General features: G+C 38.7%; 1 protein-coding gene across 6 annotated transcripts; it reads right to left on the bottom strand.

Moving 5' to 3' along the window:
• Positions 1-1,094: 1,094 nt before the first annotated feature.
• LOC117147745 (putative protein kinase C delta type homolog) lies at positions 1,095-22,335 on the bottom strand. 6 transcript variants are annotated; one of them, XM_033314752.1, is made up of 16 exons: positions 22,221-22,334; positions 21,285-21,521; positions 19,203-19,558; positions 18,274-18,593; positions 17,915-18,030; positions 17,772-17,857; positions 17,583-17,712; positions 4,355-4,456; positions 3,831-3,914; positions 3,485-3,531; positions 3,253-3,426; positions 2,333-2,487; positions 2,124-2,271; positions 1,861-2,040; positions 1,648-1,788; positions 1,095-1,574 (listed from the first exon to the last, which is right to left on the bottom strand). In XM_033314752.1, exons 3-16 carry the CDS (start codon positions 19,293-19,295, stop codon positions 1,425-1,427), a joined length of 1,926 nt encoding a protein of 641 aa, XP_033170643.1. In that variant the 5' UTR covers positions 19,296-19,558; positions 21,285-21,521; positions 22,221-22,334; the 3' UTR covers positions 1,095-1,424. The 6 variants fall into 6 exon arrangements, with proteins under 6 accessions (XP_033170643.1, XP_033170640.1, XP_033170639.1 ...); XM_033314750.1 differs by having other exon boundaries at positions 1,425-1,574; positions 3,485-3,621; positions 22,221-22,335; XM_033314751.1 differs by lacking the exon at positions 22,221-22,334 and adding an exon at positions 22,056-22,148 and having other exon boundaries at positions 1,425-1,574; positions 3,485-3,621.
• Positions 22,336-23,624: the final 1,289 nt, after the last annotated feature.

The raw sequence follows: 23,624 nt of genomic DNA, 5'->3' as shown, positions 1-23,624 counted from the left end.
AGACGTTTTGAGGAAATTTTAGAAAATATATGAATTTAACTATAAAGTGTTAGGACAGTAAAATATTATAAAAAAAAACTAAAAAAAATGTTTAATAAACTTATATAAACCTAGCATTGCACTTAATCGGTTTAAAATAGATCCTTGCATGTTTGATAAGGAATACATTTTAGTAGCTTAGATGTTAGTTGAATAAATTAATGAGAAGTTCATAGCTTGGCACCACTGTGCGTGATATGTCCAACACTTTGGATTGAAAATAAAAACATAACTGGCCGCGGACTGGACGTTTATTGTTTGGGGGCCTGTTGAAGTGGCTCTTTCTTCCATTATTTCCTCTATTTTGTTATGGGCAACACAAATTTATTAACAACATCAAGTGAGTCCAGCGTGTGTGAGTGTGTTGATTTATGCCAGAGTGGAGAAGAATAATTCTTTGAATGCCTTCGTGTGGATTGACATTAAAACTGGTTCACTAGCCGACAGTTGAGCCATTACAATGGCCATTAAAACATAACCCGTCCACTCTCGCTGCCACTGGTGGTGACCCAAACAAAAAACCAAATACAACCATAAGCACACACATCTCCGGCCCATTAGCATTAAGACAAAAGACACCCGCATTCAAAAAAAAAAAAAAATTTTAAAAAAAACAAAGGCAGTAAACTCTCTATGCAGATTAGCAAGGTGGAAAAGCGTGGCTCAGAATTTTCACTTCAGCCGGCTTTTGCAGTTGACAAACGCTCCGCTGATCACTCTCACTGTTCCACATTTGCATATGGACAGTCCGGTACAGTGCGTGACATAACCGAAGAACTTAATAAAAGTCCACTTTAGCATTATAATAAAGTGTGGGGTTCATAATGAGCCTTTTAAATTTCACTTTTGTATTTATTTGGAAATTATGGACTTTACAACTTAATTTCGTTGCAAGACTTACTTTTTCGAAACGCACTGTATTAATTGATAATCACCGGAAAGCGCTGGTAACGGTAGCTAAATCACAATCCCATTTGATTGACATTGTTTTTATTCAACATGAATATCCACATTAAGCCCGCATTATGTTTGTATTTTTTATTTATTTTTTATTTCTCATAGACGTAGACCTTTGCTTAAGCACTAAAATTTAGAACAAATAATTTGCAAAAAAAAAGATTTATATGCATACGTATATATATATATATATATAGGTAAATGTGAGGAGGGATATCTGTACAATTAGACTTAGACATAAACGTATAGCTAACTGACTAGAATTACGAATTTTCAATGTGCTCCAAAGCTTAACTACAAGGTATTAAAATTTCGATTTCACTTCAAATATTCTTTGGTTGTTAATCTCATGTTTTCTTGGCCATAATAAATATTTACATATACAAATACTGTTGCTCTAAATAATTAATTAGGACATTAATTAGGCTCTAGTCCAGGGTGATGTGAGGATTTGTGTAGGTGAAACCGTGGAACTGCTTCTGATCCATGGATGCCAGTATCTCCTTGTCGATGGGGGTTAGACGCACCCTTTCCCTGGTGAAGACCCGATCGAAGTACTGGGTATCCAGGGGGTGTTTCTGACGAATAAAAAAAACACACACAAAATTAATAAAATTACTTAATTAAGCAATAGCTCCATCAAATGCTCACCACTTGCGGCTTGAAGGGCGGCTCGATTTGTCGCTTTTCCAGCAAACCCCAGTCGATCGGGCGGAAGAATATATGATCGGCTATATCACCAGCCGGACTGTACTGCGAACCAATACGCTTCGTATAGTCCTTCTCCAGCAACTGCGAGGTATTATTAGTGTGAAAGTGTTATAAAGTATTTATATTTGTATTAAATGGATTTATTTATCTTACCCCCTTGAGAATCCCGGTGGCCTCGGCGGATATGTAAACTGGGAACCATGGAATTTCATTGCAAATGGACCAGAAGAGCTCGTCTTCATCGCAGCCACTGAATGGCGACTGTCCAATCAGCATTTCGTAGAGCAGCACACCAAACGACCACCAATCCACATTCTGATTGTACTTTTCACCCTACAAATAGAAAGGTAAGCGTTAAAAGTAGGTAGCTAAATCTATAAAATTAAGACTACTACATGTTAGTAACAGATTAATACCTTAATGATTTCGGGCGCCATATAATCGGGTGTGCCGCAAAAGCTATCTGCCGTCTTGTCCAAATAGATTTGCAATTTGCACATGCCAAAATCGGCAATGCGAACATGTCCCTCGTAGTCCAGCAGGACATTATCCAGTTTGAGATCCCTATAAATGGCCCAGAAATATATAAAATCAAATAGTTACAAGCAATGTGATATGAGCCCACCTATAGATAATGCCCTTTTTGTGCAGGAATTTGAGGCCCGAGATGATTTCGGCCCCGTAGAATCTGGCTCGCTCCTCGGAAAAGCGACCGCTCTCCTGGATGTGGAACATGAGATCACCGCCATTCAGGTACTCCATCACAAAGAACAAGTGGCTCTGCGGCAGAAAATATATAGAAAATATAGCGAGAAGTTAACAAACTGATCGAGAACTGGCGAGAGACCTATAATATAGCGAGAGATCGAGATTCCGATTGAGATTGAGATTGAGAGATCGTCCCCCAAAGTCATAAATAATTAAAATACCTTCTAATCGGTGTCAATGCAAGACGTTGCATTTGCAGATGCAGATGCAAATTTTCGGATTGAGAGAAAAACACACATACACACAAAAAAAAAAAATAAAATAAAAACAACCAAACAAAACAAATACAACAAAATAAAGGCACCCTGATCTACATGATGTCCGATCGACGTCGTGTGCCCCAATCGATGGCCAGACCCCAGTGATCCAAAAATAGAACGTTTTACCTTTCCTCTGGCTATAAATAGCCCGCCCGATCGATTGTTCTATATGATAAGTATCGATCAAGAGTGCAGACACACCTTCGACTGGTGACCCCCACCTGAGAATTGCCTCTAATTGAAAGCTAAAGGGGCGCATGTAACACCTTCGTCTGAATATTTTTAGCTGGATAATATCAGTTTGTAAGCCACATTACGACTTCAACTGATTGGGCTAGTTTTCCAGAGCAAAGACAATTTTTTAAAATATTTTTAAGTTAAATTTGAATTTTATCCAAGGGTCATTGCACTACGGTGACCCCAAAGTCTAGGTTTTCTTAAGAGTTGCTAGGCAATACACTCAGGTTTCTACTGTATATATTTCTTATTTGAACCTATATTATTTCATTTAGCTTACCTCCGTTTGGAAGGTGCAAAACAGATGACACAGATACGGATGCTTGGTGCCCAGGGCCAGGACCTTGCGTTCGATGAGCGTGGAGTCCACATCGTCATCCTCCAGGACGACATCCTTTTTCAGGCACTTGATGGCATAGTAGTATGTGGTGTCACGCAGCTCAGCAAGCAGAACCTGTATCGAAATTTCGCAATTAGACGAGAAAATATGGAATATCATATTCTCAACTCACCTTGCCGAAACTTCCCTTGCCAAGAACGGCCAGAAAGTGGAAATCATCTACCGAATAATTCTTAAATCTAGGTATTACTGTTGCTGGCGCAGTGAAACGTCCGGATTTTTGGAATTGTGAATATGTATATGATGTTTCTGTGCGATCGAGACAGCAAGGTTTTTTTGTTTATAGTTGCAGAAAGAGAGAGACCGCAGTCATGGAATAAAAGTTAAAGTTAGTTAAAATAAAATAAATATATATGTTAGCAGAATGCAGATAGATAATGTTCGTTGATGAGATCTTCCGATGGTCACTTGAATTTGGGCAACATATGTGGGACTTATATCATATTTAATCGGCATACCATCGTGTTCTTCGCTGGCCTCGATTTTATAGGCTGGATTCAAACTGGGCGGAGTGCTGGGTGAGTCACGGGCTTCTCGGGCTCCTAATTATTCGGGAGAATTAGTCGGGGTCTAGCACATGGATCTTTATAAGATCTCTATTAAATTTGATATTTTTTGGGCCCGATTTTGCTAACAGAACTAATAAAAATGTATAGCTCTTTATTAACATAGCTTAGATTAACTTAATGAATCACAGCACTGCATTATTTAAGCAATTTCCTTTTAAATTTACATTTTAAATGCTCTTCGAATTTATATATATTTTATATTTTTTTGCTACGATTTTTCTCTCACGAAATGCATATATGAAAGACTTCCCCCAGAATAATTATTTCCTGGTTTCCAGTCGCTCTATTAACACATTATAAATTCTGTTCAGAGCAAAATCGGACCCATAAATTCGAGGCAAAAAATATGAATATTATTTGGCCTCCATATTTCCCATTTCGAGTGTGATTTGTGCATTTTGTCTGGTTTTTACCTCGCTTCACGTGGTTGAGTGCCTCAACGATGAGTTTCTGATTGACACCGCATAAATTGGCCGTGAGCCGCTCGCATTTCTTGTGACAATTCACGTCACATTCTGGTTGTTCGCGTGTTTCGATTCGATTTTTTAAATTTTAAATTTCGACGTGGACGTGGATGTGGATGTGATTGTGGATGGGGCCCACGCATAACATCGCATTGGAGGGGAATTAATTGCAAACAAATTATTAATACATTTTTGTTGCGGCAAACTGCGCGGGTTACCCAATCTGCTGTTGCGATTTATTGGCTGCACGCTTTTTTGACTCTAGCAAAATGTTTTCGTATTGAAAATGTACTGGCAAAGATGTTTTATAGTATAAATTAGCCAGGTACAAGACCAAAAATTTTCAGACTAACTTGGCAAATAAGTTAATAATTCCCCAATTTTGTCCCCACTTTATTCAAGTACAATTCTTTTATGGATATTGTTAAGTTAATTATAATTATTAATAATTAATTCATTTGTTCAGTTTCAAAAATGCTAGATTTCCAAATTATCCTAAGGCACAAACATTTTGAAAATGAGAGAAATTTCTAAAAACAGTGCTCTTGCTTTCAAACAAATTTCCCATTCATTTAAATGATTATTGTTCTCGGTGCATTTCAATCGGTTTAAAGACATGAATTTCCGACGATTATTTTGGGGTGGGAGGTTCTGTTCGCATAAACAATGCGAATCCGCAATTCTTGCTGCCCACTTTGATTGAATTTCCAACTAAATGAGGCGGATAGCCGGATATCACGTATACGCAGTGTGGCGACGGAACAAAAAACAAATGATTTTCCGCGCTCCGCACGGCGAATTTATATAATCTGTGAATTGACTGTATGTATGGCCAATAACTGCGTTGTTTTGTTTTTACGTATGGTTAAAACAACTGCAGGCGATGTCTAAATCTATATAGTATCTTTGCAGATATATCTGAATTTATGTACACAAAAGCTTTCTCTTTGACGCTCAGACAGACACGATGATGACCTAAACAATTTGTTTTCATTTGTTGTTTTGGCTAAAAGTAAAATGCCAACTTGTAGATTCTTTCTCTTTGCCGCTTTTTGCGACTTCTGGCAGCGGATCTCTAGCAAATTCTCGCACAAACATCAAGGAAACGCCACCACGGAACAGTAAGCAACGATAAAATTCGCGGCGAAAATTACATAAAACACGAATCGAGCAATAGAAATAGGAAGTCGCTTCCCCAAATTCACTATCGCACAAAATGAGTAACAATGCTAATAAATAAAACCGTAAACAAAATAGGCGGACTAAAATCCGCTCTTTGAAAAGTGTGTGTTTTTTTTAGAAATAAAAACACATAAAAGAAGAAATTGTTACTTATGACTTGGTAAAAATAATACACAAATATGAATCCACTCAATAAAATTACATCTTACAACAAATTACGAACCTAAGACAAAAGTCTTAACAAATAGAAACAACATCTTCATCAAAGAGAATACCAAGAAAACTAACACACAATATATAGTAATTTAAACAGAAATTAAAGCACTTATAGCTCAGAACAAATCTTAAGTAATAATAAAATCATTACTTGGCTATTAAAATAGTCCCATGTTCCGCACATTTTTTCATTAAAAAAAAGCCATAAAAGAATTTATCTATAAACTCAATTAACCCAGATAAAAGTGTCCCAGAAAAATGGGAAAACTCCGCATATTCATATTCAACAATCACTCACAATTTTTTCTCCAGCTGCAGGTCATTGAACCACTCGCATTTTCCGCTGAATATGATTTTCAGCACTTGCACTTCCTAGTTAACAGTTTGGGCTCAATTTTAGTACTATGCCGTCGACTAGACGAGAATATATATTTATATAGACGGGGGCATCTTTGCCCCGGATGATATACTAGCTATTGATCGTTATGACTTTGTTTATTTCTTTGTCTCTCTACTTTTCCCCAAAAATCCTCATATATCTTATATCTATAGATCGGTGTTTTCTTTTTTCTTGTGTGAAAACGAAGGCATTCCGAAATGCCTGGGATAGTCAAAAGTAAGTCGAAAGCTCTTTTTTGATCCGGACACGTGCCGCCCATTCAAGTGACCAGCGGAGGAAATAGGGGAACGGTGTGAGAATTGATGTACACTGGGAAAAAACTGAGCAGTAGCTTTTATCAATTGCATTTTAAAACAATTCTATAATTATTACAATTCTGTATTTCTTAACAGTGATGAAATGTAGACTATTAAAATGTAATATATTTTACTAAAATCCTTTTAAGCTTTTTCCATAGATTTTCCATATCTAAGAATATTGGTAAATATTGGATAATTTATATATAATATGGATATTATATATATATTATATTATATATGGATAAAAAATATATTTAATAGTACTAGTTAAAATTGGAAACTAGCCCTATTGCTATCAAAAATTTCTGAATTGAGTAGTTAGCTTGCTCTGCGTTTTTCCCAGTGTATTGACTGATTTGTCCGCTATTTTTTCGAGATGAACGTGCAGGGTATCGATTGCGACGACCAATCGGCCAGCCAGCCTTACCTAACATCTTCTTGGGACTGGAGGGCGCGGTGCCGCCTTCGAATCCGGAATCGTTGCTGCAGGTGCTCATCCGGATGATGGACGGCGAGCTGGATGTGGAGGCGCCACCACCACCGCCACTACCAGCACTGGGAACACCCAGTGTTCCGGTGTTTGAGCCGCTGGAACTGGGCGAATCCAGCACTGTTGTGGCATTGGAGCTACCACCCTTGGTGGCCATGGCCACCGCATCGAGATCCTCGGAACTGGCGCTGCTGCTGGTGGAGCTGCACTCCTCGCCGCCGCTCTCATCGTCGCTGTCCTCGTCCAAGGAGCCACCGCTGCCCTCCTCGCTGCCGCTCTCATCGTCCGTATTCTCATCCGAGTAGACGATCTTCTCGCGCTTCCACAGCGGGCGCGGTGTGGCCACCAGTGGATACCTGGGCGCCTCCTCCTTCACATAACACTTGTTCGTCGTATCGATCTTGATCTTCTTGTGCGGATCGAACCTTTTCGCCTCGGCGGCGGCGGCTTTCGCCTTTTGCTTCTTTTTCTCCTTGCGCAGTTTCTTTTTCATGCTGGCGCTTAAGTTCGCACAACCGTCAACACTGGAATAATCGTCGGAACTGCTGCCGCTCCCGTCGTCGTCGTCGTCTTCTTGGCTATTTTCCGCCGACGAGGGTATATAGTCGTCTAGCTCGGCATCAACGTCTCGCAGACACTGTGCCAAATTCGATACTGTTGCAAACTTTGATAAATTATTGCCGACGCCTTCGCCGCAGCTGTTGTTGCTGCTGAGCGAGGTAGTCGCATCAGCAGCAGCATCAGTAGCAGCAGCAGCAGCAGCAGCAACAGCAACAGCAGCAACATTAACAGCAGCAACACCAATTGTTATTGTTGTGGGCGTTGTGGTTGCATCGCCAGTTGCCGCCGGCGATGACGCATTTGTGGCCTGTTGCTGCTGCCGCTGCTGCTCCTCATGTTGCTGTTGCAATTGCAATGCTTGCTGCTTGTTCGGTGATGTTTTGGCCGCCTTTGTGGGGGCCAGCGTTATAAATTGATCGGCATTGATTGGGGTCACATTGCTCTCAGACAAAGCTGTAACAGCTTCTGTTGCTGCTGCTGGTGCGGCGGCTGCTGCTGCTGCTGCTGCTGGCGTTGCAGCCTTCTTTTTGCCAACATTTGTTTTGCCGGCACTTTTTGGCTTTGTCGTTTTCGGTGATTGCACCTTTGACTTGCCCGTTGGCTCAGCGGCTTCCGTCAATTTCGTTTTGGTTTCCGTTTGTGGCACCAATGTTGCTGCCGTGTCGATCAGTTGTTGCTGCTGTTGCTGCGGCTGCTGCTGCTGCTGTTGTTCCTTGTCCGTTGTTTTATTTATTTTCGTTTCGACTGCGGCTGCCGTTGCCTGTTGTTGTTCAGGTGACTTGGCCGGCTGCCCGCTATTTATTTTTGGCCCTGCTGTTTCGTTCAATTTTGATTTGCCTGTTGCTGTTGTTGGTGTGGTTGGTGTTGCTGCTGGCATGGCTACGGCGTTGCCAGATTGCTTGATCCCCTTGGGTGAGATTGTTTTTCCTGCCTCGGCAACAGTTGTTCCTGCCATTGTTGTCATGCTGATCTTGGCCATTGTTGTCTTTGGTGCTGCTGGTGTTGACTTGGGCTCATCTGTTGCTGCCTTGGCTTGCGGTGTTTTTTGTGGTGTTGTTAGTGGTGATGTTGTTGATGCAGCTGGCGTTGCAATCTTTCTTGTTGGGGAATCCTTTGTCGGTGTTTCGACCTTTGCCTGTGGTGTTGTTGGTGGGACAATCTTTCTTGTTGGAGAATCCTTAGTTGGTGTTTCTACTTTAGCTGGTGGTGTGGTAGGTGTTACAATCTTTCTTGCTGGTGAATCCTTCGGTGGTGTTTCTATTTTAGCTTGTGGTGTTGTGGGTGCTGCTACTTTCGTTAGTTCTTGTGGTTTTACTTGCAGTGCTGTTGGTTTATCGGCCTTTATTTGTGATGTAGCTGCACTTTCTGTTTTTTGTGATATTTCTTCCTTAGTTTGTGTTGTTTTTGGTGAGGCCATCGTTGGTGTTGCAGTTGTCGCTTTGGTTGTTATTGTTGGCTTAGTGTCTTCTGCCGTTTTTAGTTTTGGCAAGTCTTTTTTAGTCATTGTCGGCTTGGCCTTATTATTATCATTTTCGGATTTTAATTTTGGAGATTCAGCAGCTTTTGATATTGCACTAGCAGGTGCTTCACTTGAAGTATCGATTGATCCTACTTTCTTTGCTTCGACTTGGTTAGTTTTTACAACCGTTGGAGTAAGTGGTGTTGATGGTACCTTTTGAGTTTCCGATTTGCCACTTGTGGACACAATGGAAGGTGTTGTCTTCAGCTCAATGAGAATTTCCGATTTGAGCTTGGGAGTTGTTGGTGTCTTTAAATCTGTCTTTGCTGCCTTTGGCGTTGCTGGTGATTTAGGCGATTCCTCCTCCAGGAGTTGCTCCTGTTGCTCTTGTCGCATGTTAAAGACCTTTTTGCGATTGGTCATGTATAGCGTTTCCCTAGAACCGATCTGTGACCAAAAGTCCTCGCCGCTCTCCGATTTCTGTATAGCCTTACGAATGGGCTTGGGCGTAGCCACACCCTCGACCTTGCCCTCGGTTTTAGGTAGTTCCGGTTGCGGCTGCGCTTGTTGCTGCTGCTGCACTTGTTGCTGCTGTTGTATGGCTGCCTCATCAAAGGTGAAAATCTGCGCCTCATTCACATGTTGCTGCTTATTTGCTTTCTTCAGAGGCGATGTCTTGGTTGTTTTGGGCGCAGCTTTCATGAAACCTTCGGGCAAAGACGAATCGTCCTGATCCTTGGGCACTGTCTTTTTCTTGGGCAACTTGAAGATCTTGTGTATCTGATGATGCTCCTCCACAGTCTCCACATTTACGGTGAACTTCGGCTTCGGACTGGGAGTTGGAGTGGAACTCGAACCGGAACCGGAAGTCAATGGTTGTATTAATAGGGATTCCTCATTCAACTCCAAAACACTGGGCATATGCTCCACTGGCTGAGCTTGGGGCGCATTTTCCACCTCAACAATGGCGGTGATCTTGTGGCGCATCTTCTTACTCTTCTTGGACCGCCTTTTGGATCTCTCCTTGAGATCTTCATCGTTTGTGGTGGTACTATCGTGACTGGATCTACGTTCCAGGTGGATCAACTGAAAGCTGCCGGAGTTCGATTTCTGCAATTTATTTAGTATTTCCTGTTCTTGCTCCTGAATAATGGAGGCCCTGCGTCTGAGTTCTCCGGCATTCAGATCATCATCAATTTTATCGGATGAAATATCCTCGCAAATGTCATGAAATGTCGGACATTGGACCAAACTCAAACGACGAATGGTCTCCTGCATTTCCTCCAGTTCCTGTTCCTGTTTATCGGAGTCATCCTCCTTTTCGTCATCCACTTCTTTTTTGGCACTTATCTCCACTTCCGGAGTCGAAGTTTTATGAGCACTTTGTGGTTGGACAAGCTCTTGGATTTGGGCTCTATTGAAATTGGTTGGTTCCTCCTTCTCATCTTTTATATAGAATCTCTCGCGAAGCAATTCGCCGGGTGACTTTTTATTGCTGGTCACTGGAAAGGCTGCCAATTCTTCGGCCAACTTTTGACGCCAACTCAAACTGGGCTCGGTGGCAGGTGGCAGATCCCTGAATTGATGCTCCTGCACTTGCTCCTTCTTGGGACTCTCGGCACTGCGATCCTTGCTGCGTCTTCGTATGGTAGATAGTCTTACAACCGGACGATTTCTCCTGATGGTTGACCTACGATTGGGTCTGGTTTCGGCACCTGCATCTGAACTTTCGGCTGGTGTTTCCTTGGGAGAAGGCTTAACCTCCTCCTCCGCCTGCTCCTTCTGCTCCTTTGGCTTCACCTCCTCCTTGGGCTGCTCCTTTTCCTGCGACTTGGATGGCACTGCCCTGCGATATCGCGAGGAGCTCACATCGATATCCGCCGTATTGATGGCAATGGGTCTGGCTGGTATGTACCGACTACTGGCGCCCGATGAACCATAACTCGGAGTGGTCACCGAGCTGCTGTATTTCGGTGAGTTAATCCTGGTCAGAGGCATTAGGCTGCTATGACCACTGTGCCGACCCGTCTCCGTAATCGTGGTCAGTTTGGGTTGATATCTGGAGCCCAGGCCATGGAGGGAGCTACTGCCGCCGGAGCTGCCACTGGAATAACTGCTCGGCGATCTCGGCGAGGAGGGACTCAGGGGCACCATATAGCTGGCCGGATACGAGCGATTGTAGCTGGACGTATAGCTTGATCCTGGTGAGGATCCCATGCCCAAGTTGAGACCCAAGCCGGAACTATAGTACGGCGAATACAGCTGACTGCTGCCGCCACTATAGTAGTAGTTGGTTGAATCCGAATACAGAGGCATTTTGCAGCAGCCACTCAAACAAAACAAAAAAAAAAAAAAAAACAAAAACAAAAAATCACAATACACGAAGAAAACCTTCGGTTTGAATTTTTGGTTTGCTTATTTTCCGGCGCTTTTCCGCTGCTTTTAGCTTAATTGTTTCCTTCGGTTCGTTTAGGCTCTCATATTTTAATCGTAATTACGCTGTATTCGGATGTACACATAAATATCTTTATCTAAATGGCACAGTCATAGCTAGTTTTGACTTTAATGGCGAACTACTACACTACAAGCTAATAAAAGTAATTTGCTAACAAAATTTTATAACAGCATATATTTAATTATTGAAATAATTTATTGTATGTGTAAAAAGTCAAAATTGATTAGAAATTATAAGGATTTGGCCTAGATAAACTGCTTGGAAGCACACTGTACTTCCTCATTCGGCCATTTGTCTATCATTAACTAAATAAACCGATTCGATTGCCGATCTGTTCATTTCCAATTCGATTTCCGGCTAAGCCAATTCGATGTCAATAACTCAATTTAATGGCCATTGCGGCCTTTAACCAGACTAATCCCACATTCAATTGGGCAAGATGATAAATTTAGATTGTGAACGGACACAGAGATTCGACCATAAATTCGGTGGCACTTCAGTTTATTCTTCACAGGTTAACGCTTGCTTGAAATATGTATTTTTGGGGCTGTCGTTCATGTATCTGCATATGTATCTTTCCCTTCGACGCTGCCGCAGTTTAATTATACAATTTTTAGAGATTTCAAAACGGCTGTCATAATGTGCCAGCATTTGGCAATACCGAAGTCACATTAATTATTGCCTAATTGGCCCAAAGGTTTAATGTCGCCAGATCGAACAAAACGCTGCGATCGAAATTAAACGAAATTAGCCAACTTTCTTACAGATTTCTTAGGCAATTAATATTTTAAATATGCAGAAATATTACAGAACCTGTTTCTAAGTATACGTTTTAAAATGGAAATAGTTTGGTAATTTATCTTAATAAATATTCATTAATTTTTTATTGAAAACATTACTTTCGGTTACTATTTAAGGAATTCTTTGTAACAGTCTGAATCAGCTAAACTTTGGTAGAAAATTCAAATGGATATCAAAAAGATTGATAGCCATTTTTATTCATTTGAAAAATGAAAGCTATCCGATTTGTTTATGCGACTCAATAAACAAAGCGTTTCCAGTGAAGTTTTATGCTAAAGTGCTAGATTTTTAAATACCGCAAAATAGCCATTAGATATGGATTTGAAATTGAACTGTCATTGGCTGAAGGTCAGCTGGAATCGATGGCTTTTCAATTATTCCAATGGACTTTTTTCGCTCGATACATAATATGTTTATTATTGGCTTTCGTCTTTAGCCCACATGTGCCATATAGATATAGATATATAATCCGATGTAGGAGATAAATTTTTTCGCATGACGTAAGCGCTCACGAGTCGTTGTCTGCGATTTTCCTCAGCTATTTCCACGCATAAATTGCTGACAATTTTGTCGTTGTTGCTTCTATGTTGTACCGTAATATAATTATTTCGTTTTTTATTAGCCACTTTAAACACAAGGTATAGATTTTTTTTGGTACATTCGAATGCTCTTGTGAGCAACAATTATTTTTTGTTATGATTTTTACCGTCAGCGCGACACAGGAAAAAATTCAAAGGAGCTAACTCGACGAGGCGAACGCATTAACGGAAACTACAGAAATGTGAAAGGCAGCGCAGAATATTTTCAATTCCGATTTCTGAACTCACAAGCACACACGCACACACACACATGTCGATGATTTTCACGGGAAAATTCGAAGTCCATCTGTGTGAGAGAGAGGCTAACTTGGCAGCAGTATCTCTGTGTCTTGTATCTGTATCTTGTGTTCATCTGCATCTGTATCCGTGTTGAGGCACAGGCCCAGATCATCATTTTCCTCTTCTTTCAATTATCTCTACGTGTCTGCCAATTTCGAAATATGCCCCCTCACAATTTTCAACACAACCACACGAAATTTCTAGTCTGCCATAAATTTCACACGAAGGCGAGCGGTTTTTCGAATTTCGAAAAAGCATCAAAAAACATTTTTGACGTCTTTCAAAATGCCGTTCCTCGTTTTTGCACAGCGAAAGTAAAAGCGAAAACGGCGAAAGAGCGAAGAACTCATATGGGAGATTCTTCCGAAGAATTGAGCGAAGAAGAGAGTCCATAAGATATGCGGAACAATTAACTAAAATAGGTATGGCAACATATATCGCACTTGTTTATTACAAGCAAATAGGACCTGGCATTTGAGACTTTTCACTAGATAAGTGCAATGTGTAGTGTAACATTCAAAGATACAAAGATACTTTTAACATTTCGGGTATTCGAAAACATAGTTAAAGGGATAGTCCTTAAACAATAGAAAACATATAGCAACATCACTACTTTTGTTTTATTTTTTGCAAATAAATAAAACTGACAACGAGCTAAAAACCATCTCAATTCAAAGTAGCGATAGAAATAGACATGGGCTGAAAAAGAGAACAAGCAATGTGGGGATTGCTGTCATAAAATGTGTGACCAATTAATTGTCACTAAAATGTGTATAAGCCATAAATTAAACGAATTAGGCAAGTGTAATCAAACATCAAAGTGTTCATCTGAGCGATGTACAGTGAAATGACAATTTCAACAAATTGAGATGCTTTGAGATTGCAGAAAGTGAAAAGAAATGTGGGTATTGCAAGACTGGAATGTCGAGAAAAGTCTAAGCAAGATCTTTAATACTTTTTCTATATGAAAATATATGGAACAAAATATAACAGTTTACAATGTAAGCTGAGTTGAAAGCATCCTTAAAGAGTTTGAAATCAACAATGTCTTAATAACCTTATTTTTTATATGGATTTTATATGGATTGAACTAATGACTTTGTATCTTATTTTATTGAAAATCCAATGATGGCAAACATCGTTGTACATGGCTTATGGCAAAAGTGGCTAGGATCCTTTTGGGCCATCATCAATCTGCCTGTTGGTAGCACCTGCTATCGAGATGTTTGGCTAAATTTGTCCATCCACCCCTCCCTTCCCCCCGCAAATAGAAAGCGAGGAAATCGAAAACAAATGCCAGAAATGCCGCACGTAGGATGTATCTCACATGAGATGTACTACCCGTAGCACTCGGAATCGTAGATGCGATGCTAATGGTGACGCTTTTCGGTTCCGCAAAGTACATTTATAGATCCCCGAGCAAGAGGAAGAGACAGTTGGAAAGCGCCAAACAACTAGAAATAGAACTGCAACATGCTCTTCTTTCTTATTTGTGGTTTTTGTTTTATTTATCCTCTGCCCCAGTACTTAATCTTTGCGATTTATAGTGAGTCGCGGGGAGATCGGCTGAATGCACATATATATATGTATATATTTCGGTGTGCGATATTTTTGCACTGCATTCCTGTCCCGCCAGTTGCCAAAGTGCATATCCATGGGCGTACTCTTTCACTTAAGAAAACATATTCGCTTTCATATCCAGTTAATGGGTTATTAAGTTTTAATACCCCTTAAAACGAAACCACTTGGTAAACTTACAAAAATAAATCCTTTTATATGTTTTTAAATGCTTCTGTTTGTGCTAAGCACTTTCCAAATGCTAAACTAAGTGCATTTTTATTGCCTTTCAGGCTTTTATTTAAAATATATAAACCGAATTAAACTTAAATAAAATAATCAACTGATAATAATTGAAGGTTATGCTATATCTAGTTGAAGTGTGTACTTCCTGATATTGTCTTGTTATTAAAATATTATTTTGTGGTAAATAATAATTTATTTATCTATCGATGATTTGCAAAAATAAGAGCTAAAAATATGTGCAATATTTTTTCGATGCCTAAATAGCAATACAAATTAAGTTATAAGCGATATAATAGTTTGTAAAACACTATAACTGTGATAATATATGTACTCTTTGAGACTAAGGGCTATGCCATAAATATTAATAGGTATCCTGTCAGTCGAATATCACGGAATCTCTTCTGGCTGCGTTGTATTTTCGTCTTGTTCGGTACGCCATGTTTTTTTTTCCCCTTTTTCGCATGTCTTGTGTTGGCAGAGTCGCAATAAATTGATTTCTAATGCAGTCTGGCTATCTGTCTAACCATCTATTATATATAGCGATTTCAGCTTAATCTGGCTTTCGCATTATTTCCGCTTTGATCGCACACACATCGAGTGAAAGTATTTATTCCTTTGTTCGTCGAATAAAAAGAGCAAATGTATTGCACAATTTCATGCACCTGCATAATGAAAGGCCCTCGTTTCGGTTTGAAAAATTACGACACCATTGGAGAAAATTGCATATATGTAACTTAAGTGCGTTTGCTTTTCATTGCAATTCCAGCAGTGCAGAAATTTCATAAATGTACAATGTGTAATGAGTACAACGATATTACTCATACGCAGTGTTGGCATAAAAAATGGTTCTTAAAAGTTGAATGTAATGATTGTCATTTCATTTTTCCAGAAAAATGTACTGTTCATGATAATTTCAAGAATTTATCGGGGAACGTCAAATGGGTCGGCTTATATATTTCATAAGAAATGTTTTTCTTCGTCGAAAATTTTAACATTTTAATTTTAAAAGGTAATTTATTTTAGTTTACATTTAGAAATGTAAATTATAGATACAACATGTAGCAAAAATCCAAATCCAAATATAAGGTTTTTGGCAAAAGCCGTGTTTCGAATTTCTGTCATCAAATAATCCGTTTTTTTGCCACAACTTAAAAAATAATTGCCCGAATATGGAATGTTATACCTCATTGAGCTCGTAATTTAATTTCCAATTAAACTATGTTCAAAAATGGAAATTCTATTTTTTGACCATTTTTTCAAATTTTGATGAAAAAATGCGAAAATTGAACCAAAAATAAATTTTCCTAAATTCTTTAAAAAGTGATAGGGATCGTTAGCATTGGTAATTAGCTGCTCGAAACAGTTATTCTTTTAGCTTTATGACCATATTTAGCCAAGATATGATGAAAATTCCAATCGGAAATATTTTTTTTTGCAAAAACACTTTTTTAAAATTTCACTAATAAAATATTCAGTTTTTTGGCCACAACTTTAAAAGTAAGTGTCTCACCATAGAATATCATAGCTCGTTGAGCTCGTAATTAAATTTGCAATCAAACTGTGTTGAAACATGGGAAATTTATTTTTTCGCCATTTTTTGCAAATTTTGATGATGTTACCCCTTACAAAAAATTCAAAAATTGACTCAAAAATAACATTTTCTAAATCCGTCAAAAAGTGATAGGGATCGTTAGCATTGGTAATTAGCTGCTCAAAACAGCTATTCTTTCATCTATATGACAATTTTTAGGGAAGTTATGATAAAAATTCCGTTTTTAAAATCACGTTTTTGGCAAAAGCCGTTTTTCCGAATTTCGGTCATCAATAATCCGTTTTTTTGCCACAACTTTGAAAATAATTGCCTGAATACGGAATGTCATACCTTGAGGAGCTCGTAATTAAATTTTCAATCAAACTGTTTTAAAAAAACGGAATTCAATTTTTTCGCCATTTTTTGCAAATTTTGATGATGTTACCCCTTACAAAAAATGCGAAAATTTGGCCAAAAATTAATTTTCCTAAATCCGTCAAAAAGTGATAGGGATCGTTAGCATTGGTAATTAGCTGCTCAAAACAGTTATTCTTTCATCTATATGACAATTTTTAGCGAAGCTATGACTAAAATTCCGTTTGTAGGAGATATTTTTCTTCGTCGGAACCTTTAATAACAATTATAGCAAAAATCTATTAAGCCTCAACAATACCCATTATTTTTGCTGACCGTTACATTTTGTGGCTGGGAATAAGCCCAAAATTCTGGGGTTGTTATGACCACTAAAGAATCGGGGAAGCTTTTTGTAAAAGCTTTGCGGTTTACCTCTGGCACAGATGGTGCCACCTGCCAAAAGCTCGAGCCAATGTAGCCAATGAAAATCGCAACAGAATTGAGTTAAGAACTTACTTTCTCTAAGATTATAGCACTTAATACAGTCTCATAAAAATTTAGATTTAGAAATGTAATTAGAAATATGTATTACATTTATTTTATAGTTATACGGTTTAGAATTATTGATGCCAAGTTAAAATTGGTTTATTGCAACTTTGAAGGAGTTAAACAAAAACATTTTAAATCTAAATTTGATTTGACTAATAAAGTGCTTATAATTCTGTAATATAAATTGGCGAAGACTTACCTTCGCATTTGAGGCCCTGAATGAAAAATCCACCCATTAAAGATCCGCAATGGTCACAAAAAGTCGGCGACATAAAAGTGTGCGGCTTAAACCGATGTGGCATATCGATCTTGAAACGTTCGCGTAGTAACTAAATTGATACAAATTGTTAAAGGAATTTAAGTTAATTAACTTTACAATAACACCTACAATTGTACTGGCTGAGGTGAAGACGGAACCGGAACATTTACCCAGGAGCTTATCATGGCACTTTTTGTGCACCACCGTTTGGCAAACTGAAAATGTTGGCATTGCATTAATGTTTCGAATTTTAGTGCAGGGTATTAACTTACTAATGCACTGATAGCCCTGCTTGCCAAATCCCCAGAGAAACAAATTGCAGAAGGCACAAAAGGTGGGCTGGCGAAAGAATTTGGCCACAAAACGATGACCATTGATGTCGTGGGTTCTGTAGAAAACATAAAAGAAAGTAAAGATTAATAACAATAGTAAAATACAATGCTCCAAAATGAAAGTATTACTTCTGGAAATGTGTTTTTATTTATTTATACATTTTTGATTTAATTCAAAGGGTAATGTGAACTGCAATTTATCTTAAGTTGTAATCAATTGCTTTTAAAAACTGGTTTTTCTGTTCTGTAAATTTCTATTTTACTTTCATTTTAGCTCCATAATTTTTGTTCAAACTCACTTCTGATGTTTGATCGCCCCCCGGCGATTGGTTATGCTCCTCGGGCGAGTTCTTCTGTCCACGTAGACGCCACCGCCGGTGACGCCGCCACCATTGCCACCAATGCCACTCCTTTCGCCCCTGTCGCCACCACCGGCACTGCTCTCCCGATCCCGATGATAGGCCTCCTCCTTGGAGTGCTGGCGTGGCAGCTCAAAGGAATGCTTTCCATAGTGATCCCTGTCCCGATACTGATCCCTTCGGGCGCCGGAGGCTCCACTGGCGCCACTCAGGCCACTGCCTGCTCCACTACTGCTGGTGGAGCTCTGTTTGTAGCGTGTCTAGAAAAAAAAACAAAAATAATCAGTATTAAATTAAAATTAAAATTGGCTATGTAGAGCAACAAAACAATTTAATAACTACTATGAACAGCAAGTCTTATAGTAAGTTAATCATTTTACCATTTAACATGGTCCCAAATACATATAAAGCTTTTGGCAAATATTTAATAAAACATTGAAAAAATAAATAAATTGTAATTTTGTTGGAATTGCAAATTTTTCCTTTGCCAGAGGTGTTGTACCATTTAATAGCCAAATAGCCCACTTTTATAAAATACCAAAAGCACTCCTGCTTTAAGGTAAATACCGGAAAAACACTTGTGTTTGTGTTTACACATTAGTTTTATTCTTTTAAATTGTTGAACAAAAATGTGGCAAAAACATTGCTTGAATGCTCTCAATGTGTAAATATATACATATTAATTGTTAATTAGCTAGTAATGACTAGGCAAACAAGTCAGTTCACTTTTCTTTTAATATTTTTGGCATACATTTTAAGATTCACTTGGAATTTGTTAATATTAATTAATTAATTATATAAAATAGCTATACATGCAAAACTACTTATAGCTTAAGCATAATTTAAATGGAATTCATATTGATAGTCACCTCATGGCGGGACGATCCTCCCGAGCTCCGTGGTCGCTGGCTGCTCGAGTTGCTGGTCTTCTGTTTGCGCACCTGGGCACGTGTGAACATCATCTTGTGATCTCCCGGTATCCGAATCCGAATCCAAATCCCATCCACATTCGATATGATCCCCCAGGTTTTTGGGCCGTATTCCGGGGGCTTCTGGTTTGTGTTTCGCTAGCGGCTTTATGGCGCGTACAAGGCGTTTTCTTTTATATTTATATTAAATAAACAGCTAGCATTTTTAGTCAGCTGTATGTGGTATCCTGCTTTCGGTGTACTGGCATTTTTGCCACAACTGTGTTGGCCACGTTTAAAGCCTCGTTGATGGATATCTGAAAGCCAACAAAGGCAGGGGAATATCAAAAGAATATACAGAGGTGGTCAAAAGTATTTACACAACGAGCTTTTTTTTCAATTAGTTGACAATTGAAAAAAAAGCTCGTTGTGTAAATACTTTTGACCACCTCTGTATATGTAAGTGTATGGTATACACAATCGGTAGCTGCTACAACTGCCAGTTTTGTTGTGGATCGTGCCTTGATATTATATCGTGGCCTCCAGCCCCCCTCTTTTGAAAGTACTTCCCACTTTTGATCCCCCCTTTCCCCCCGCCCTAGGGAAGTGTGTCACGTATGCGAAATGACATTGAAAAATGGTGGAAAGGGGGTGGGGCAGACGTTGATGAGGGTGAAGAAACCTCAGGAACTATTTGTCTCTATTAATTACACAGTGAGAAATCTGTGGCGAATGAATACTTTTCATTTTAGTTAATCCCTTTATTGTAATAATTAATATTTTGAAATTCCATCTAATTTATATTTATTCACATTTAATTTTTCATAAGATTTTAATCATTTAAATGATCAATAAGTTTGTAAAATCTGGTTTTAATTGGTTGCTTAGCTGCATTTATTCAGTTCAGGGCAACTCAATCTTTTCTGTCATCGAGTAAAATATCTAGGACTATAAAGTTCACATTTTCTGAGAAGTATTCGTTTGGTCGAAATAGCTTTTGATTCAGCGGAATCAAGTCGGATTAGGCATTCTTTAGGTATGGTATGTACTCAGAGTCTTTCTTGCATTGAATGTTTTTCCCCCTTTTCTTTGATTTATTCTAATATATCTTTTTGGGCGTTTTGCTTGGAAAAGTTGAACTGGAGAGGCCGATAAATGTATTTTGAAATTTTACAGCTCCACACACTCAGGCGAAATTCTTGGAGGGAATCCATTGGCAAACGTTTAAAAATATGATTTCTCTGTTGCTGCTTCGACGCGCCACCAAAATAAAAATAAGCGCTTGATTCATTTAGAATTTGTTGTGAATACTTTTTGGACGCCCCCGCCACGCCTCCGGCCGCCCTCCATGCCATGTTTGTTGTTAATGTTATTAAAAATAGAAATTAAGTGGCGAATTGTGCGAGATAGCGTGCCAATTGATTGCCGGATATGATAAAAACACAAACAAGATGTGCCAATAGTGAGGCAACCATCGAAAGGATGGAAGCTATACATTCCGATTCAGGGTTAAGGTTTTTAGGCCGATCGAGGCTAAAGCCATTATGGATCCGAAAGATATTTTCATTTGAATCTGGGTGCCCTTGAAGAGTGCATATGTACACAACTGACAATGCCAAAGAAGGCCAAGTAAGACATTGTTACTAATTTAATTGGTAATTCTGAATTTATATTTGTATTAATATAAGTAGTTAAGTAGCTTATATACTCTTGTGGAATAAGTGGCTATTAAAAAAATGTTTGTTTACTTAATACACAATTGTGTGTCCCATTTATAGGAAAAGCTGGAATTGTTTTTATTTGTTTTGACTGTTTTTTCTCTCGATGCTTTCAATTTCTATCATACAAAATTGTTTGGCAATGGCAATTTAAATTATCAAGCTTTGGCACTATTGTTGAACTGACTAATATAATTATATACAAATTACACACATCTGCTCAATACGTTTTGTATTTGATTCCTGGGATAAGAAATGCAAAACTTTCCATCAACGTTGAATTCAAACACAGATATTTACCTTTCGGCTCCCGACAATCACTCACCTTTAAGCAATGTATGTAAACATCGGTGTTAGAATCGTAATGTCCAAACTCACACGATCGATTTCGTTAATGAACTGATTTCACACCGCAGATACATTTTGGTTTTTTCTTATTTCCGCTGCCAGTTTCTTTTTGTTGATTGATTATCGAGTGGGCCATCAGAGATGACAAGCAGTTTATATGGCGGAATTATTCTGAATGATCGAAGGATTCCAGCTCTTAGCACGTGTCCAAAATCTATTTGTGGGGCGGAGAGAGAGGGGTGCAATGAAAACACACATACACGCACACAGGAAAATGTGAACAAATTGGAAAATGTAAGTGTGGGTGAGTTTGGAAAATAAAGGCGATTTCGAATCTGGACTTTTGGGGGCTACTATAAACACATTCCACATTGGTACACACGATAATAAATATTTCGTAGTGAAATGCTTTTGTTTTAATGCCCCGAAAAACACAGCGCAAATTGACTGTATGATTGTGCGGTTGCCAGAGCGTTCTTTAGCCTTCTCTCTATTCCCCCCTATATATATATATGTTTATATATTTATATATATATATTAGTACATATATATATTGTCTATATATCCGTATATAGTTCTATGTGTGTGTGACGTCATGCCAGGGGGAAAGCCTTTTTGGCCAGGTGCACAGGTGTGGAAATTCAAACACCAAAAATCTCTCTCTCTGCTTTGCACTTTCACCATCACCATCACTTTCACTTAAAAAAAATAGAAAGAAACTCGTAGTCGATAGTTAATTTGCACGCACATTTACTTGGCTGCATCACGCATCCGCCACGTTGCACATTCCATAATTTTGTGTGTGGCGCGACAAAACAAACAAAAAGAAAACTAAATAATTTAACGATATATTATGTAGTTGTGTACGGTCGAAAAACCACGAAATTCTTAATAAAGCAAAACAAGAACACACCGAAATGGCAACAACGTGGAACAATACAAAAAGCCAGCCGCAGAAAGTAATAATAAATAGATTCGAGTATCTGTCAGATACAAAGATACAACGTCAACGCGGAATCTTCCGCTCTGTTTGAACGCTGCGTTCGCACGGGAGCGCACAGCATCCGTATCTGAAAGTGATATACCCGGAGACTACTATATCTGAGAACGTGCCCGATCTGAATATGTATCTGTATATCGGTATCCGCATCTGTGTATCCGCAAATCCCACGTATCCGTCGGATCCAGAGAGAAAGCCCAGCGATCGCGGTTTCTTTCGGTTCTCGATTCTGTTTTTGTTTCGGTTTCTGTCTTCCTCCTCCATATAGACAGTATGAGTTTCGTATATGCAGGCCACCAGCTCCACCGATCATGTGCTCTTTTAACATTTTCCTTTTCAATTTTCTTTGGCTAGTTCTTGATCATATGGCAGAGATGGCCAGTGAGAGAGAGAGAGCTACAGAGATAGAGAGAGAGCGTGAGAGAGTCGCAGTCGAAAGCTTCACTGTACCAAGAGAATTTATTATAGGCTCACAAACAAAACAAAAAAATTAATATAAAGGTAGTTCCCTTTGCAGATTTGCATCCTTGAAGTTTCACAACATTTATATTCGATATGTTACAAAGATTAGCATAACAACTTTTTATATGGATATAATTAATATATATTAACAAAATTTATAATTAAAATTTGCAGATTTGCATCCTTGAAGTTTCACAACATTTATATTAGATATGTTACAAAGATAAGCATAACAACTTTTTATATGGATATAATTAATATATATTAACAAAACCTACCTACCTACCTACCAAAATCAAAGAATGGCTTCGTTTTATAGGAAATCTTCTTATTCGATGCCCAAAAAATTTTCCAAAAAAGCTGCAAGAGCTTTTGTTTTTGGAATGGGCGTGCGCCCTCTCATTTTCACCAAACTGAATGTTTATTTATGTATTTTGTTAATTTTAATCTATACAAACAAAAACAGAGGTAGAGAGAGAGCCCAGAAACTTTGGCACTTGCAAAATATTCTTAAGTCCCAAAAATTGAACACTTCTACAGAAGTGCATGACATTCCTCTTGATTTGTTTGTTCGTTTTCCTTGCATTAAATCAATAAACTGTGTAAAATGGACCCATCAATTTTCATAAGGCGTTCATATTAATCTACGTCAACAAAATATATTGGGATATTTGGACTCATTGTTTGTGATATGTTTGGAATTTTATTTGATTTAAAAATGATCTTAGGTAATTGCTAAAGAACGAGGAATGATTGTTCATATCACTGGCATAATATCACTGCTCTCCACAAATGGCAACTTGACCCCTGTTTAACCCCTGCAACTCCTTGGACACCATCGGATATTGCCGGACA

This window comes from Drosophila mauritiana, chromosome X (genome assembly GCF_004382145.1).
Source record: "Drosophila mauritiana strain mau12 chromosome X, ASM438214v1, whole genome shotgun sequence".
Classification (NCBI taxonomy): domain Eukaryota; kingdom Metazoa; phylum Arthropoda; class Insecta; order Diptera; family Drosophilidae; genus Drosophila; species Drosophila mauritiana.
This window is presented reverse-complemented; position numbering and strand designations above follow the sequence as displayed.